Here is a 17,786-nt window from a genome sequence, read left to right on the forward strand (position 1 = left end):
TGAAAGTTGTCTTCTGACCTATACACACACCTGCTGTTAACAGGCTTAATTAGCAGCAAGACTCCTTCAATCAGCAGCTCAGGGACTTTGAAGTGTTCTTTTCTGCTAAATGTTCACTGGCACCAAACTGCAGAAACATTCAAGACTTAACAGTGCTCCTCATCCTTCCTGATGCTTCAACCCTTCAATATAGCTCCTTGTGGAGTGGTGACCCCCATCATAAGATTACTTTTATTGCTACTCCATAACTGTATTTTTGCTTGTTATACGTCACAACATAAAACTCTGAAATGAGGGACTGGAGAGCTGATTCAGCAGTTAAGAACATTGGCTGCTCTTCCAGAGGACCTGAGTTCAACTCCCGGCATCCACATGGCAGCTCACAACTGCCTGAAACTCCAGACATACATGCAGGCAAATGAATGCATATAAAATAAAAATGAATTAATAAAATATAAAACACAGAGCAGAGGATCCATTTATTTTTAAAAAATTTAAAAAGGAAAAAAGTCTGGGATGAAGGCTATCCCATGTGTCCCTTGTGAAAGGGTCCTTCAAGACCCAAGGGTTCACGACCCACAAGCTGAGACCAGAGTCAAGCCAGCTATAGACACTCAAAAAACAAAACCAACCAAGCAACAACAAAGTTTACAGCAGTGGTCTATTAGACAGTTCAAAATTGTACTAGCACATGATAGAGACTGCTTAAATTTCCTTCATCATTTTACAGTATTCTACTTACAACACCACGAAAAAAGCAAATCTTTTATAAAAACCTCTCCTCCCACACCTAACACTTCGAAATTTGTTATCTTAATGCTTGGCTATTACATAAAGAATGCATTACTATCATTAACAAAAAGCTAGAGCCTCTGCCAAGGGTAATGATGAAGACAACATATGGAAATGTCCACTCAAGTAAGTGGCACAAAATAGTAAGTGCTTAAAGAGTCTTGTGGGGGTTCATGGGTGGCTCAGGGGTTATACCCAGGTTCAAATTCCAACACCCACAAGGTGACTAGACTGCCAACAGTCCCTTAGCTCCAGGGGCAATCTGATGCCCTCTTCTGGCCTCCACAGGCACTGCACACACATGGCACAAAGACTTATGCAGACAGAACACCCATACACAAAAATGTCATTTTTTAAATCTTGCCATAAAAAAAAGCAAAACCAGAGGGACTTTCAAGAAACAAGAACAAAGAAAACATGCCCCTTGCCCTTTAGCTACTGATGCTCACTCACCTAGGTGATAAACTCCCAGAAAACACAAACCATGGCTTCAGAGTCCCTGTGTTTAGCACCCCCAGCAGAGTTCCCTTAGCACCACCCAGTCCAGCAAGGAACCAATCACTCCAAGACTGCCCTTAGCTCTTAGTCCTTTCTCATTTTACTCATGGTCATGTCAGGATCCCAAGAACTTTTCTTTGTTGGTCTTTCAAAAAAGGGTTTCTCTGTGTAGCTCTGACTGTTCCAGGACTCACTCTGTAGATCAGGCTGGTGTTGCAGAACAACCTTTTTGTGTGTTGTTAATGTGTCACTTGGACAGGTTTAATAAAAGTCAAACAGCCCAGGAGGCAGAGGCAGATGGATCTCCGAGTTCGAGGACAGCCTTGTCTACAGAGTGAGTTCCAGGACACACTCCAAAATAGAGAAACCCTGTCTCGAAAAAAAACAAACAAAAAGTCAAGCAGCCTCTAGGCAGGATTCTTGGAGCAGAGAGGATATTGAGAAGGGTGAAGAAGCCAATCAGACAAATGGGACAGAGGTAAAAGCCATGTGGTAGACAGAGCACAGATCCATAAAATCACACGTTAACTTAAGTTATAAGACCTAGTTAGGACAGAAGCAGTGATTTGGGAGCTAGCAGAGGGACAGAAAAATGCTCCCACACACTGACCTCAGAGATCTGCCTGCCTCTGCCTCCCAAGTGCTGGGATCAAAGGCATGCGCCACCATGCCTGGGCACTTCCAAGAGTTTAACAAGGTACCTCCTTACTTATTTTCCTCAGTCCCTTCTAAGTAAAAACTAAGCAAACCTGAAACCAGAAAATATAAGTTTCCAAGGACAATTTTTGTAAATTGCAGGCGTTCCTAAAATTCTAGTTTTAAAACACATTCATTCATTCATTCGTGGATGTGGGACATCCTTCGGTCCTCAGGCTTGGTGACAACATCAACTTTTACCTGCCCATCCACTTATAAATCCCCAATCTACTTCTAAAATCCCTGGTTACTTTTATTAACAAATTAGAAACAATGTATTTTGTGTCATCCATTGTTAAAATAATCTTCACCTTTTATTTTTACTACAAAACACTGTATCAAAAAAATTGAGCTGGGATTTGGTGGAGCATGCCTTTAATCCCAGCACTGAGGAACTCTGTGAGTTCCAGGCCAGCAAGGACTACAGAGAGAAACCTGTCTGGAATAAACATAGCTTGAATCCCAGTGCAGGGGAGGCAGAGGCAGGTGGTTTTCTGTGGGTTCCAGGTCAGTCAGGACTACATAGTGAAACACTCACTCAAATACATGAGTGAATAAACAGTAAGAGAAAATGTGTTATAGTGTGCACTCAGCATAGATGTAAATGAAGGGGCTATGTATGGTGTAAGTACTGGTAGAGTTTCTCTGGTGTGCAGAAAGCCCAAAGTCAAGTCCCTGGACTGGATGCCCAGCACACAAAGATGCATGGAATATGGGATCAAAACATGACTTATAAAACATTTCTGCAACACTGGTTTTTATATTACATTAACAGTACAAATTATATATTTGTTCTAGTAACCAAAGTCAAGAAGTCACTAACTTACCAAATATGTATTTCTCTTTTCTTCTTCTTTTTTTTTTTTTTGGTTTTTTGAGACAGGGTATAGACTGTCATAAAACTCAAAGATCTGGCCTTGAACTCAAAGATCCCCCTGCCTCTGCCTCCCAAGTGATGGGATTAAAGGTGTGGGCTACCACCCCCTGTTGTTGTACTTCTAGAAGTAAAACATTATATCCCCTGGAAATATATTTGTAAACAGTAAGTACAGTGAGAAATTTACTGTTGCACTGGCTTAAAGATAAGAGCAGATAGCCTGGCAGTGGTTACCCCTGGCCTTTAATCCCAGCACTGTGAGTTCAAGAACAGCCTGATCTGCAAGAGCTTGTTCCAGAACAGCCTCCAAAGCCATAGAAGCCCTGCCTCAAAAAACTAAAAAATAAAAAAGCAGACATGTAGAAGGCCTAAAGTGTGGCACAAATTTTTAAGCAATATATATGTATTTCAGTATATTAAGTTACCACAAATCTCCAACAAAAGACATTAAAGAAATAAAGTAGAACCTGTTTCTCTGCTTTGGGGATTCTGGGATAAATATTATAAGCTCAAAAAGTTACCATGTCTTATCATTTACCACCCCAATGAGCCAAAGCCAAGCAGGCATTTTGCAAACTTTGCTTAACACGGGTAAGTAACTGTGCTTGCATGCCCGGTCCCACACAATACTCTTAGTAAAGAAAAATTTAAGAATTTAATTCTATTGGGCCACAGTCCACATTGCTCCTGAGAAGGCTGCAGAGTTCTCTTAAGTAACTGGTATTTTCTGTACCTTCAATAATTATTTCAAATGTCTGCAAATGAAATAACTGCATATAAAATCATTTTGTGCCAGTTTCAAAAAGGTTGGAATTCCTGGCTTACGAATGTAGGAGCTGAGCCGGTCGGTGGTGGTGCACGCCTTTAATCCCGACAGGGCTATGGACGCAGAGGCAGGCAGATCTCTGTGAGTTCGAGGTCAGCCTGGGCTACAAGAGCTAGTTCAAGGGCAGCCTCCAAAGCCACAGAGAAACCTGTCTCTAAAATCAAAAAGAATGTAGGAGACCATCTAGAAAAAAAAAAAAAGAGTAGATTTGACAATATTAGATGAGATAGGTAAACAGTGTTCACACAAACGTTGATCTATACTGATTATGTAGGACTCATTTATGAACCAACTAAATGCCACTTAATCCTAACATGTCTGCTGGCACTATTCCTGTTCCAGAAAATGAAACAAGGTAATTTGTCCACGTTGTGGTAAACCAGTTACAGAGCCACAATGGAACTCGGGTCTATTTAATTAACACCTCGTCCGTGGATCTTCAACCAATAGAATCAGTCGTAGAAGAAAAAAAAACCTACAATTATCCAGCAATTTGGTGGCTTACTACTCCTGCACAGCACCTGAGGAAATCTACACACGCCTGGCATTTTTTTTAAGACTCCGGACAGAAATAAGTTGTATTAACTCCGACCCAGCACATCTTTCTTGTAGGCAGAAGCGAAGACCACAGCCTTGGGACTTATCACGTGAACCCGGGATAAGTGTGTAATCGGCTTCGGAAGCAAAGTTTTCCGGTATCTTTTTATTTCCTTCTCCTCTTCCCCTCGCATACTATACAGTCCTGGTAGCCCAAGGAGCCTGCGGGCTCCCCAGATGACGGGAAGACCCGGGATCTGAACCTTCCTAGTGCAAAAATATCTTCACCGCCGCCGCCGCCGCCAACCCCGAGGCCTCATGAGCGTCATCTACCTGTGGGTGTGGGTTCGGTGGCCGGGGACGGGGACCTAAAAAAAAACGACCCCAGGCGGACACAGACACAAGGGCTTCCTGGGCAGGCCCACACTTCCCCCATCGTCCCTCCCGGCTGCAGACGGCGCGGGGCACACGGGAGCCCCCCCATCGCACCTCGGGGAGCCCCCGACGACCCCTGGCCCTCCGCACCCAGCCAGCCTGGTCTTGGGGAGGGTGGTGGCGATGATGGCGGCGACGCCCGGGTCTCCTTCGCTCGCTCGCTCCCTCCCCGCCCCCCCTGCGTGTGTCTGCACTTGAGGCCTCCAGGCTCTGCAGCGCCCGGGGCCCGCCGGGCCTCCCCTCCCCCTCCCTCGGTCCGTCCGTCCCCCCCGCCCCCCGCGGACCACGCGCTCCGGGCCCGCGCGGCCTCCGGGCGGAGGGAGAGGCTCCCGCGCGCGGCCTCCCCCCCGGGGGGGGAGCTGCCTCGGTCCACGGCGTCCCGGTTCCCCGGCTTCCCCTCCCTCCCTTCCCTGCGGCTCGCCGGGGCCCCGGGGCTCGCGTACCGTCTCCTCCGGGTCGATGTCGATCTTGAAGGTCTGCTGCTGAAGCGTCTTCAGAGTGACCTGCATGGTGCCCGCCTGCGCCGGGGGCCTGGCCGCCCCGGGGTGGCCGCGATCGTCGCTGGCTGGCCCGCTGGCTCTCTCTCTCTCTCCTCTCTCTCTCTCTCTGGGCGGTGGGGGCGGGGGGCTGCTCACATTCGCCCCGCCGAGGCTCGCTCGCCCCGGGCCCCTCGCTTCGCGTCCCCCCCCACCCCTGCCCCGCGCCGGCCGCCGATGCCGCCTCCTCCGCCGCCGCCGCCTTCTAACCCCTCCGCCTCCGCCTCAAGCCTCACGCACAGCCGCCGGGCCCGCAGTTGGCGCCAAGGACCGCCGCAGAGAGCCCGCTCCCTCAGCACAGGCTGGCGGCCGCCATCACCGTGACTCGCCGAGACGCGCCTCCTCCCCCACCCGGGAAAAACCCGGAGGACGGGGGGGGCGGAGCCGGGGCGATCTGAGCAGGCGCGGGGAGGCGCGGCGACGCGCTGCGCAGGCGCGGGCAGGAACCCCGCCCCGGGACTGGGAGGGCGGGACCCCCCGATGGGAGGGGCTGGAGAGCCGCCCGCGGCGCTCGGCGGGCGTGCGCAGGCGCACATCGCGGGGCCTGCCTCGCTCCGCCCCCCTGCGGCGGCGCAGGCGGCTTCCGCCCGCCTTCCGCTTGCCGCCGCCCCGCCCACTCCCACGCCCAGGCTCCGCCCATCCGCCCGAGTTGCGCAATCCGTAGCCGCGGGGGGAACGGCTACGTGGAGACTCGGGAGCCGGGAACCAAGAGGGCGGTGGGGCGGGCGGAGCCTTCGTGCAAGGCTGGTCTGGGGCCGGCCCTGCCGGGGAGCACGTCGCCGGCCTGCCGGCTTGGCGCATGTGTCGTGCGGGCTGCTTCTCTCATCTCGGGACGCTGGCTCCTCCAGCGCTGCGCTGCTCGCTTGCGCGTCTCGCGTTCTCGCCCGGGCCTGGGGATCCCCGACCTACAAAGAGAGGCGGGTTTAAAGAAGGAGGCCTAGTGGTTTCCAGGCCTCCCGAGGCTGCGTTTTGCCGTCCCTGTTGTGGGGTTGTGGGTGGCTACTAAGCAGTCTCACCCCCAATCGCTTTCCTTTCTTCGCGCTTGGGCCCGCCTGATAATTTGCTCGGATGTCGCCTTCTGGGTGAAATCTATCCTGCCTACCCTTACTTTAAGTAGCAACTTATCCAGATCCCACTATCCAGCTGTATTTTTCTTTGTAGCATTGATCACCTTCTGATGACTACATATACAATACACGTGTATTTGGCGTGCATGCCATATCTTCCTTTAACCCCCAGGCTGAAGCTACACATAGGCATGGATTTTGTTCTGTCCACAGTATACCCCCCAGATCCGGCAAAATGCGCCTAGCGTGTTGCAGGTGCAAGGTGAACTTTAGAGGAATGTGGATGCGCTTCTGGTGCCTTAGCAGTAAAAGTGGGGTGTCTTGGTGGTTGGAGACAGTAGAATGATGCTTGCAAATCTTAGTGTCGGGGGACTTAAAGCTAAGTGCCTAGCTTTAGCAGTGTGTCCGTCCATTTACACAGAGATAAGGAGACTGGAGAGCACAGGTGTCAAGTATAAGCACCCAGCCACTGGAATAGTAGGTGACACACCGTGGGTGCGTGTCTGTTTGTTGCTTCTTAATACTTAGACTAAAAAAAAAGTGACAATGGATGAAAGGCCGTTACAATCAGACCACAGTGGGGACAATTACAAACAACCTCTCCGAGTCAGCATCCTCGAGGATACAATATCACTATTTGGATTTTCATGGATTCTAGAAGCTAGGATATAATTCCTCCATGGAACTTTCCCTGACCAAGCTCCCTCTCTGCTGACGATGCATGTCCCTGCACTGTGATAAATATCTAATTCTCTGCTGTCTTCCTGTGGAGCTAGTCTTAGTCACCAGGTGTTCTCAACTTTGCTCTACAAAACTGGTAGCTGGAATCTCTCCCTTTAGCTGTAGGGTTAGCCAAAGGCAAAAGCCATACTGTTTCCAGTGTAAAAGGACTCTGGAAAAAAACATGGACAAAGGTAGCAATTGACTTCCTTGTGGACTTTTCCCCTGGAAACCATTTTTTCTCCTCGTGTCCCCCAGTGGTGACATCTCCATTTCTCCAGGTATTCGGCCCGAAACCTAATCTGCATCCTGCAGTCCCTTTCTTCCCTGACTCCTGCTGCCTAGCCACTGCATCCAAACCATTGTCAAACCTTATCAGTTTTACTCTGTAATCTATACCTTCAAGTTCAGCCATTTTTCCTGATTTCTACAACCATCCACATTCACCCGTATCCTAACGAGTCTTCCGTTCCAGTTCCTACCTCCACAACAAACCAGAAGTCAAGCACCCAAGAACCAATATGTTAAACTTCTTTTTTGCTTGTTTGTTTGTTTTTTCAAGACCGGGTTTCTCTGTGGCTTTGGAGGCTGTCCTGGAACTAGCTCTTGTAGCCCAGGCTGACCTTGAACTCACAGAGATCTGCCTGCCTCTGCGTCCATAGCGCTGCTGGGATTAGAGGTGTGCACCACCAACTCCCAAGCTAAACTTCTGATCTTATTTATTGCTTTATTGTTTCTTCTTCCTCTTTTTTTGTTTGTTTGTTTGATTGATCGATGTTTGAGATAGGGTTTCTCTGTGTGTATAGCCTTGGTTGTCCTAGAACTCAAAGAGATTGGCCTGCCTCTGCCTCCCAAGTATTGGTACTAAAAAGGCACACACCACCACCACCACCCTGCAACTTGGCTTTGATTCTTTTTGTTTTGTTTTGTTTGTTCTTCGAGACAGGGTTTCACTGTTTTCCTTTGTCTGTCTTGGAACGCACTCTGTAGACCAGGCTGGCCTTGAAAACTCTCAGAGATCAGCCTGCCTCTGCCTCTGCCTCTGCCTCTGCCTCTGCCTCCCTCGTGCTGGAGTTAAAGCCATGTGCCACTGCTACCTACCTGACTCTGTTTCTAAAGACAGGGTCTCAACTACACAGCCCAAGTTTAACTGAAACTTGCAATTCTCCTGCCTCAGCCTCTTGAGGGCTCAAATTAAAAGGTGTACCACTATTCCTGGATCAAAGTCATCTTTTGAAACCATAAATAAAATCATGGTTGAAAGGGGTAAACTAAACTCAAGGGCTTCTCTTCTAGTAATTTAGAAATAAAGGGACCAGACCCTCACTCAGCCCCTGCTTTAGCAGCCATGACAGGCTTCAGAAAACACACGTAGGCCTCTGATACAAGGAAACTCCAGATCCTCTGACCTCCTGGAGTCTAGGGCCAAAACTGAATACAAAGAAACTCCAGACCCCTGTCCCCAGCCTCCTAGATGCTTGGTTCCTGGGAACTGTTTGGCCACAAAAGAAACTCCAGGGGGGACCAAAACCTCCCCTGTAGTCTCCAGGATATAGTTCTGAAAACTACTGGTGTCTATGTACAACAGGCCACCTGCAAGTAACAAGACAATGCCATAGAAACCACAGAAAGTTCCCTCTCAGCACTGACCAATGAGAATAATTGGTACACAGGCATTTCATGCCAAAATACGACTTTGAGAAATTCTCCTGATTGTTCCCAAATGTCAACTAATCAGAAACCAACCCATACCTACTGATGTCATCCTGTAAATTTTTTGTTTATAAAACCTAGCAGTAGACAGGGAACTTCACTCCCTCTGGAGGCTGCTGTATCAGCTTGCTAGACGGGGTCCCTGTCGTGGTTGGATGAACAATCATTAAACCTTGCTTTTGCAGTTTAGTGGGTCTGTCTTCCTGGTGGTCTCTGGGGACTTTGCAACTTGGGCACAACAGACGGTCACATTTATCCTTAATTTCTGTGTTCGACAAAATGACACAGTGATGAATTTAAGAGGAAAGATCTCTTTAGGCTCCTGGTTTGAAAGGTGGCAGTCTATGGATGGTTGCTCATGTTGTTTTGGGCCTGTGGCCACACAGTATGTTGTATTGGAAGGGCGTGGCAATGGAGCTGCTCGCTATGTGGTATACCGAAGCTAAGCGATGGAAGAAACGGGCGGGGTCTTCACAGCCCTCAGGAGCACACCCCAGCTGCCTAACTTCCTTCTGCCTCGCACAGCCCAATGGCTGGCAGATCCACCTTTACCACATAAGCCTTAGGGAGACATTTAAGATTCAAACTGTAGCCGGGCATTGGTGTCACACGTCTTTAACCCCAGCACTCGGGAGGCAGAGGCAGGCGGATCTCTGTGAGTTCTTGGTCAGCCTGGTCTACAGAGAGAGTTCCAGGACAGCCTCCAAAACAATACAGAGAAACAGAAACCCTGTCTCAAAAAACAAGAACAAACAAGCAAAAACAAAAAAGATTTAAACTGTAACAGTACATAAAATGCAAAATATGCCTGGCCTTTGAGAGCCCTCATAATCTGACTCTGGCCAAAGTCTCTTTCCTTGTCTCCCTCCTATCCACTGCCATCTTCCAGACTACTCTCTGGGCCTCAGTACATTTCTGCGGCTGGAAACTGTCTTTCCCAATAGTTAAATGGCTATTTTTCATTTTCAGATTCTCTTCTAGCTATGGTCACTAGTTCTCCCCTCCCCACCCCCACCCCTTGGTCTTTTCGAGACAGCTTTGGAGGCTGTCCTGGAACTTCCTTTGTAGTCAGGCTGGCCTTGAACTTGTGGAAATTCACCTGCCTCTGCCTCCAGAATGCTGGGATTAAAGGCGTGCAACCACACCTGGCTACTAATTTTTTTAACACCTTTTTTTAAAAAGATTTATTTATTATGTATACAGTGTTCTGCCTACATATATACCTGCAGGCCAGAGAGGACACCAGATCTCATTATAGATCATTGTAAGCCACCATGTGGTTGCTGGGAATTGAACTCAGGACCTCTGGAAGAGCAGGCAGTGCTCTTATCCTCTGAGCCATCTCTTCAGCCCCCGGCTACTAATTCTTAAGATTTTTATTTTTCCGTCGGGTGGTGGTGGCACAGGCTTTTAACCTCAGCAATGAGAGGCAAATATCACGAGTTCTGATAAGTTTTTCTGGGACCAGATGATAAATATTTCGAATCCCCCAGTAGTGAGTGGGCTTCTCTGTCGATACAATAAGCCAAATCTGGCCAAATTAATAAAGCCAGGTTTAATCTGAGCATCTAACCCCTGCATGATTCTTGAGGGAAGAAATCAGGAGAAATCATGTCTCGGATCTAGGGGCCCAGGTCTTAAATACCCTGCAGATGTGGTCTTGAGCATCTCCAAGGTAGGAACTGCCCTTTAGCAGGTTTTCTGAGGGAGCAGAGTTTGGAGAGAGGGGGCAACAAGTTCTGAAAGGCCAACCTAATCTTACTAAGTGAATTCTAGAAACAGCCAAGCCTACACAGAAACTCTGTCTCAAAATAAAATAAGGTCTTTTTTGTTTTTACTTTTGTGTTTACGATTGCAAGCCACATGTGTGTGGGTGCCTTCAGAGTCCAGACGGGGCAAGATCTCATGGAGCTTGGGTCACCGGCCATTGGGAACTGCCCGAACGGATGCTGGAAGAATGGACGACGCTCCTCACTGCTGGAGGCGTCTCCTAGCTCCTAGCTGTTGTTTAGAGACAAACTCTGTAACCAGGCTGACCTTGGCCTTGCAAGGGCTCCTGCCTCACGTCCCGAGTGGCTCCGTGTTGAGCAACTTTTTTGATTTATAGAAAAAACTGCATATTTCTGTGGTCAGAAACTTGTGAAAAGCCGGGTGTTGGTGGCGCACGCCTTTAATCCCAGCACTCAGGAGGCAGAGGCAGGTGGATCTCTGTGAGTTCGAGACCAGCCTGGTCTACAGAGTGAGTTCCAGGAAAGCCTCCAAAACAATACAGAGAAACCCTGCCTCGAAAAAAAAACCAAAAAAAAAAAAAAAAAAAGAAACTTGTGAAAAGAAGCTTCATCTGGCTGTGAAGGATCTCTCCTGAAAGGAATCTGATTGGCTGGTTAGAATTTCAGTACTGTGGAAAGACAGCAATGTTGCACGTCCAGAAGCTAATTGCCTTGTCTTGGGCCAAGTTCTGGCCTCCGGAACAGCCGTTCCTTGCCCCTCTGTTTCGGAACTAACACCTTGTAGCAACAGATGAAAGCCCTTTAGAATCTATTGACTTATCAGGGAACTAGCTTCTACCTATCCAGAAGCTAAGAAGGTTATCACATGGCATCTTGCACCGTCTCACTGTATCTGCCTCTTTGATGCGGCCACCAATGTACTTTAAATTTGCCTTGATTAATGACTTTCTCGGTTCTGCAAAAACCGTAACCTAAATCTGTGTTCCCCGGTCACAGTCACACTGTCACTCACAATGGCTCCAGAACAAATGATCCCTTACTCCCTGTTTAAGTTTGACATTACACATACCTACTCTTGACCCAATAGCACACGTTGAATACACCGTTCGGGTCCTTACAGGATGTAGTTGCCGAAGCCCAGAGTACCATAGTTCACATGCTAGATAACGAGATGCCATCTCGATGCCATAACACAAGGCCACTGAGGTGAGATGCTCAGCAGCCAAGCCCCAGGTCTCCCTTCTGCGGTTATCAGGCATCGAGGTGAGGGGTTTGGTTTGCATTCTTGAAGGCAGCTGTGGTACCACTCTACCATCAATGCCTCAACACCGGCCGTTTTGGAAATTACTCAGTTGGTTCCAGAGAATAGAATTAGTGCTTTTCTTCCTGAGCTTCGCTGGCCTAGAGAGCAGGCACAGTCTCCACATGTAGGACGATGCATGGACCTCTGTGCGCGACGGAAATGCTCCGCGAGCAACCGCATCCTTGGTGCCAAGAACCACGCGTCCATCCAGATGAACGTGGCCGAGGTAGACACAGGCCGTTTTAATTAATGATCAGTTTAAAACCTGTGCCATCTTCGGGGGCCATTTGCAGGATGGGCGAGTCAGATGATTCTATTCTCCGGCTGGCTAAGGCTGATGGAATGGTCTCAAAGAACGTTTGACGAGAAGAGATGGGGGAATATTTGTCATAAGTAAAAGTGAGAGAGTAAACAGAGAGAGAGAGAGAGAGAGAGAGAGAGAGAGAGAGAGAGAGAGAGAGAGAGAGAGAGAGAGAGAGAGAATAGAATTAGTAAAGTAGGCAGGAAGGTGTGTTATTCCGTGTTGCTATTACTTTAATGAAATACTTCAGACTGAGTAATCAGCATTTTTGGAAGATTTGTTTGGGCTCCTATGTGTAGAAATATAAGGTCTAGATGCCTCATCTGCGGGAGATTTTCCTGCAGGCAGTGTCAGGAGCTGCACAAGGCATCACTAGAAACAATGAGTGTGTGGGTGGGTGTATGTGTCTGTCTTGTTTCTCCTTATATGAAGCCGTTAGTATTCAATGTAAGCTCCACCCTAATGATTTGATGGGGTCCTGATCCCATGTGTGGTGGTACACACCTGTCATCCCAGCACTTGAGAAGCTGAGGCAGGTGGATTGTGAGCTGCAAGGCAACCCGGGCTAAACAGCAAAACCCTGTCTCAAAAACAAAAGTAAATATAAATAGCACAGTTGGAATAGTTCTCTCTCTCTCTCTCTCTCTCTCTCTCTCTCTCTCTCTCTCTCTCTCTTTGGATTTTCGAGACAGGATCTTTCTTTATTGTTTTGCAGGCTGTCCTGGAACTCGTTCTATAGACCAGGCTAGCCTCGTCGAACTCACAGGCATCCCCCTGACTCTGCCTCCCGAGTGCTGGGATTAAAGGCCCATTCATGACCACCAGTGAATGCCCAGCTTTCTATTTTCTTAATAATGCCTCAACATGAGAATTAAAAGTAAGCATAAGAACCTTTGTCAGCAGGCTGGAGAGGTGGCTCAGTGGTTAAGAGCACTGACTGCTCTTCTAGGGGTCCTGAGCTCAATTCCCAGCAACCACGTGGTGGCTTACAAACATCTATGCAGGCAGAATACTATATACATTAAATTACAAAAATTAAAAAAAAACCTGTCAGACACATTCACATTATATCTAAATCACAGCACTGCCAGTGAGGTCCAAAGAGCTGTGAATAATTCCCATATGGAGCAAAATGGAAGTCTGTTAAGAAGATATTTTAGCTGGGTGTGGTGGCACGTGCCTTTAATTCCATCCCAGTACTCAGGAGGCAGAGACAAGCTATCTCTGTTAGTTTAAGGCCAGCCTGGTCTACAGCAAATTCAAAGACAGCCAGAGCTACATAGTAAGACTGTCTCAAAAAGCAAACAAAACAAGCCAGGCAGTGGTAGCGCACGCCTTTAGTCCCAGCCCTTGGGAGGCAGAGGCAGGCGGATCTCTGTGAGTTTGAGATCAGCCTAGTAGTCTACAAGAGCTAGTTCCAGGATAGGCTCCAAAGCCACAGAGAAACCCTGTCTAGAAAGAAAAAAAAAAAAAAAGAAAGAAAGAAAGAAAGAAAGAAAGAAAGAAAAGAAAAGAAAAAAGAAAAATAAATAAACAAATGAAAACTCCTAAATCAAACCCTATTATAGCTCATCACCCTGTTTCTTCTTTAAAGCTTCCCCTCCCCTTACAGTCATTTGAAATTAAGTACACTTGTTCCTCATCCTAGTGACTCAAAAGTCACTGACCACAATGAAGCCTAAGCATGGACACAAGAGTCCTTTCAACATGCAATCCCCCTTTGCATTTCTTCACAAATCCTCGTGGGAATGTTTGAGGGATAACACCTGGGGACCTTCACAAAGTCGAAGCCCCACAGGCTGCCAGATGCTTCCGCAGCTCAAATGCCCCCAGAATTCCTGTTGGTCTTCTGTGGACACTCCTAATCTTCCCAGTGTGTAAACAATAATTTCCCTCTGTTTCTTGCACTTCCATTTTATCTCATTGTGCCTAACCTGACCGACACCCCTCAGCTTGAGCCCTCCTGCCATCAGGGATCCCCTAGAGTGTGGCTATTTTGGCTTGTGGCCATTCTTAGAGTGAGACCTCAGCACTACAAAAAGACATAAAAAACAAAGAATACCACAATAGCAATCGGACGCCTAGCCACTGAGCAAAGGCTCCTTTTATCTTTCATAAGATGATTCTTTGTTTTTTTAAGATTTATTTATTTATTTATGTTATGTACACAGTGTTCTGTCTGCATGTATGTATGTCTGCAGGCCAGAAGAGGGTGCTAGATCTCGCTACAGATGGTTGTGAGCCACCACGTGGTTGCTGGGAATTGAACTTGGGACCTTTGGAAGAACAGCCAGTGTTCCTAACCTCTGAGCCATCTCTCGAGCCCCAAGATGATTCTTTATGGTGTAAATTTTATAGACCTACAGTGTCTTCTCAAGTCTTAGATTGGGGATTGCTAACTTTTTTTTTTAATGAATTCTTATTGTGATAGTAGTATTCAACTCATTGCCAAGGCATTCAAAAATGTACCCACAATTCAATAAAAACAATTTCAATTGAAGCTTAAAAAACTATCTTCGGGACCGGGCGAGGGTGGCACAAGCCTTTAATCCCTGCACTCGGGTAGGCAGAAGCTGGTGGATCTCTGTAAATTCAAGCCCAGCCAGGTCTACAGAGTGACTTCCAGGACAGCCAAGACTGCTACACAGGGAACCCTGTCTCGAAACAAAAAAAAATCTTTTTGGGCTAGGTGTAGTGGCACATACTTGACCCTCCACAGAGAGGTCAGTTGACCTTTCCAAGGAGACTGCCATGATGGAAATCTAGGCCTGGTTTCTGTATGTGGCAGGCTGGACATTCAGAGGCTGTCAGCTTGCCGAGGTCCATGCTGCGGGACCCCGCGTAGTCCCTACCACCAAAGTCTCTCTATTCATGGACCCACCATGCTTCTCTTTTGTCTCCTGCCAGTTCATTCAGAAACACAACAGTTAGATTTTACAGTGCAAATCAGAGGAACTCACTTTCACTCAAACCTTCCAATGGGACACCCTGATGGTATAAATCTGGAGTCCTGGAAATTGTCTAGGAGGCCCCATGACGTGTCTTTATCAGCTTCTTTCTTTTCTGGGTTATGAGCTACTCATTTCTCCAGTTACCGGTCACACTCCATATTTTACTGTCCCTGGGACTGTTTGGACCCATTCCCACCGAAGATTTCATTCTTCCTCCCTGCCTCTGCCCTTTCCTTTACCTCACCAATCTTGCCTAAATCTCACCGTTTCAACCAGCTGCACCCTAAGCCCAGCTCTTCCTCTCTGGGGGCCCTAATGCTCTCGAGCTCCTCCTTCCCCTCTTATTTCAGTTTCTTTGCAACTTGGATGATCACTACCGCTGATCTAAAGCCGCAGATGCCCCGAAATGGTTAGTGCTCATTGTAAACTTGACTGGATCTAGGATCATCGAAGAGACAAGCCTGCAGTGAAGGGTTATGTAGGCTAGATCTCTCTCTCTCTCTCTCTCTCTCTCTCTCTCTCTCTCTCTCTCTCTCTCTCTCTCTCTCTCTCTCTCTCTCTCTCTGTCTCTGTCTCTCTGTCTCTCTGTCTCTGTCTCTGTCTCTGTCTCTGTCTCTCTCTCTCTCTCTCTCTTCTCTCTCTGTGTGGTTATCTTGATGACATTAGATGAAGTGGGAAGATGTATCCATTGCAGACGGCACAATTCCCTGGCTGGGATCCTGGACTTTGTAAGGGAAGAGAAGGAGCTGGGCAGGAGCGTGCGTTCATCAATATCTGCTTCTCGATTGTGGACGCAAAACTGTTTCAAGCTCTTTCTGCCTAGACAGGTCCCTCACCACCATGATGGACTGTGTGGTTGAACTATGAGTCAGTATTAATCCTTTCTTCCTTAAACTGCTTTTATCGGCATGTTTTATTTTACAGCAGCCAAAACAGAAGCTAAGATATCCCCCGTAAATTTTTTTTTGTTTTTGGTTTTTTGAAACAGGGTTTCTCTGTATTGTCTTGGAGGCTGTCCTGGAACTCGCTTTGTAGACTAGGCTGGCCTCGAACTCACAGAGATCCACCTGCCTCTGCCTCCCGAGTGCTGGGATTAAAGGCGTGCATCACCAACGCCCGGCTATCCCCCTTAAATTTTAGTTTGTATTTAGACACAGTCTTGGTAAGTTGCTCAGGCTGGGCCTGATTCACAGTACTCACTAAACTCAGCCTCTCCAAAATAGCTGGGATTGCAGATTTGCACTGTCAGCCCCTAACCCTCTAAATGTATAAAACTTTTAAATTTATGGCACTTACTGTTTTTTTTTATTGTTGTTGGATTTTTTTGGGGGGGGTGTTGGTTTTTTAAGGCATGGTTTCTCTGTGTAACAGTCCCGGCTGTCCTGGAACTTTCTTTGTAGACCAGGCCTTGAACTCACAGAGATCCTCCTGCTTCTGCCTCCCGAGTGCTGGGATTAAAGACATGCGCCACCACGGCCCAGCCACACCTATTGTTTGATGTCATTTTTCTTGCAAGAACGCACTCATCTTGGTTGGTTTTGCTCACTCACATCCTTTAAACACCAAGAAATGGGCCTGAATAGAGAAATAGCTCAATTAATAATAAAAAGAAAGTGTAGCCGCTGGTCAAAGAAAGCAAATCAAAACAAGCTGGCAGTGTATACACTAAAATTAAACGGTTCAGGCTTAATCACCACCAGTGATACCAAAGTGGACCGGAGTGTTTCATGGTTTGGCAGCGGACTTTCTCTTGTTACAATGTTTAGCTGTGTATGTGTGCAGTAGGGACATCTCAACAACCACCACAGCCAGCAGAGTTATGAGGGAAGCAAGAAGACAGCTCAGCTCAAAACAACTAAGTAGCCAGTGTCGGTTCAAACTCCGGGAGTCTGACCCTGAGTAGTTTATTTTATTCACAGCACAATTTGGTGACAATTTTCCTGTCAGTTATTACTCTATCCCATGTACACAACAAAGCACGAGTAACCCAAATAAAGATCAGATGTGACTGCATTGAAATTCTTTGCAAAGTACTCGACATCTTCCTTAAAGATGGGCTCTATAGAGTGACTGAGAAAAACAATCTCACCATAAGGGTCTGGGAGAGGGTTGGGTGTGGCCTTGGACGCACAGGTAGCCCAAAGATTACCAGGCTATTAACCTAACCACATCTGCTCCCCGCCTTGTGGGTGGATAACAGATTGTTCATCCCTTCCTTTGAAGGAGCAACCCTGGGTGCCCAGTACTCCTGCTTCCCTTACTGCTTATCTGTGAGCATACAGATAATTTGTGTATTTATTTCGACAGGGGCTCTTGTAACTCAGGATCGCCTTGAACTTGCTATGTAGTTGAGGATGACCTCAGTGACCTCTGAAGGTGAACTCTTAGTCTTTAGCCTTCCAGGGCTGGGATTACAGGGGTACACCATCATGCCTGGCTCTTAAAGCATGGCTTCTTAACCTCGAGAGTCTCAGTTCATAGCAAAGCCTTGTCGTGTGTGTCCTGGAAACAACCTCTCTTGGCTTAGCCACCGAATTACGATTTGGTAAATGGTTAGTTTCCAGGTGTCATCTGCAGCTACTAGGGCAAAGACCTGACATCTCCTCCTGTCTTTTATGTTTAGACAGTACTGTTTATGCAATTCAACATTCCTTTTTCTTGTTTGAACTGATTTTCTCATCCGTTTTGCAAGAGAGTTTAAAAAAAATTATCAGCAATGAATTGTGAAATAGATTTTCTGCTAAAGACCAGTGTGTTTAAACAGTCTCCCTGCACCCCCCCCCCCGCCCCTCAACATTCTTTCC

The 17,786-nt window shown here is 47.4% G+C and overlaps 1 protein-coding gene across 1 annotated transcript in view; it reads right to left on the reverse strand.

Moving 5' to 3' along the window:
- Nucleotides 1-5,344, reverse strand: part of Rad23b (RAD23 homolog B, nucleotide excision repair protein) — a 31,233-nt gene extending 25,889 nt beyond the window's left edge. The window contains exon 1 of the mRNA XM_005076492.4: nucleotides 5,105-5,344. Coding sequence (XP_005076549.1) covers nucleotides 5,105-5,170 — 66 coding nt within the window. The 5' untranslated portion in view covers nucleotides 5,171-5,344. The remainder of the gene's footprint in view (nucleotides 1-5,104) is intronic.
- Nucleotides 5,345-17,786: the final 12,442 nt, after the last annotated feature.

Source organism: Mesocricetus auratus, unplaced genomic scaffold, assembly GCF_017639785.1.
Source record: "Mesocricetus auratus isolate SY011 unplaced genomic scaffold, BCM_Maur_2.0 Super-Scaffold_6730, whole genome shotgun sequence".
Lineage (NCBI taxonomy): Eukaryota > Metazoa > Chordata > Mammalia > Rodentia > Cricetidae > Mesocricetus > Mesocricetus auratus.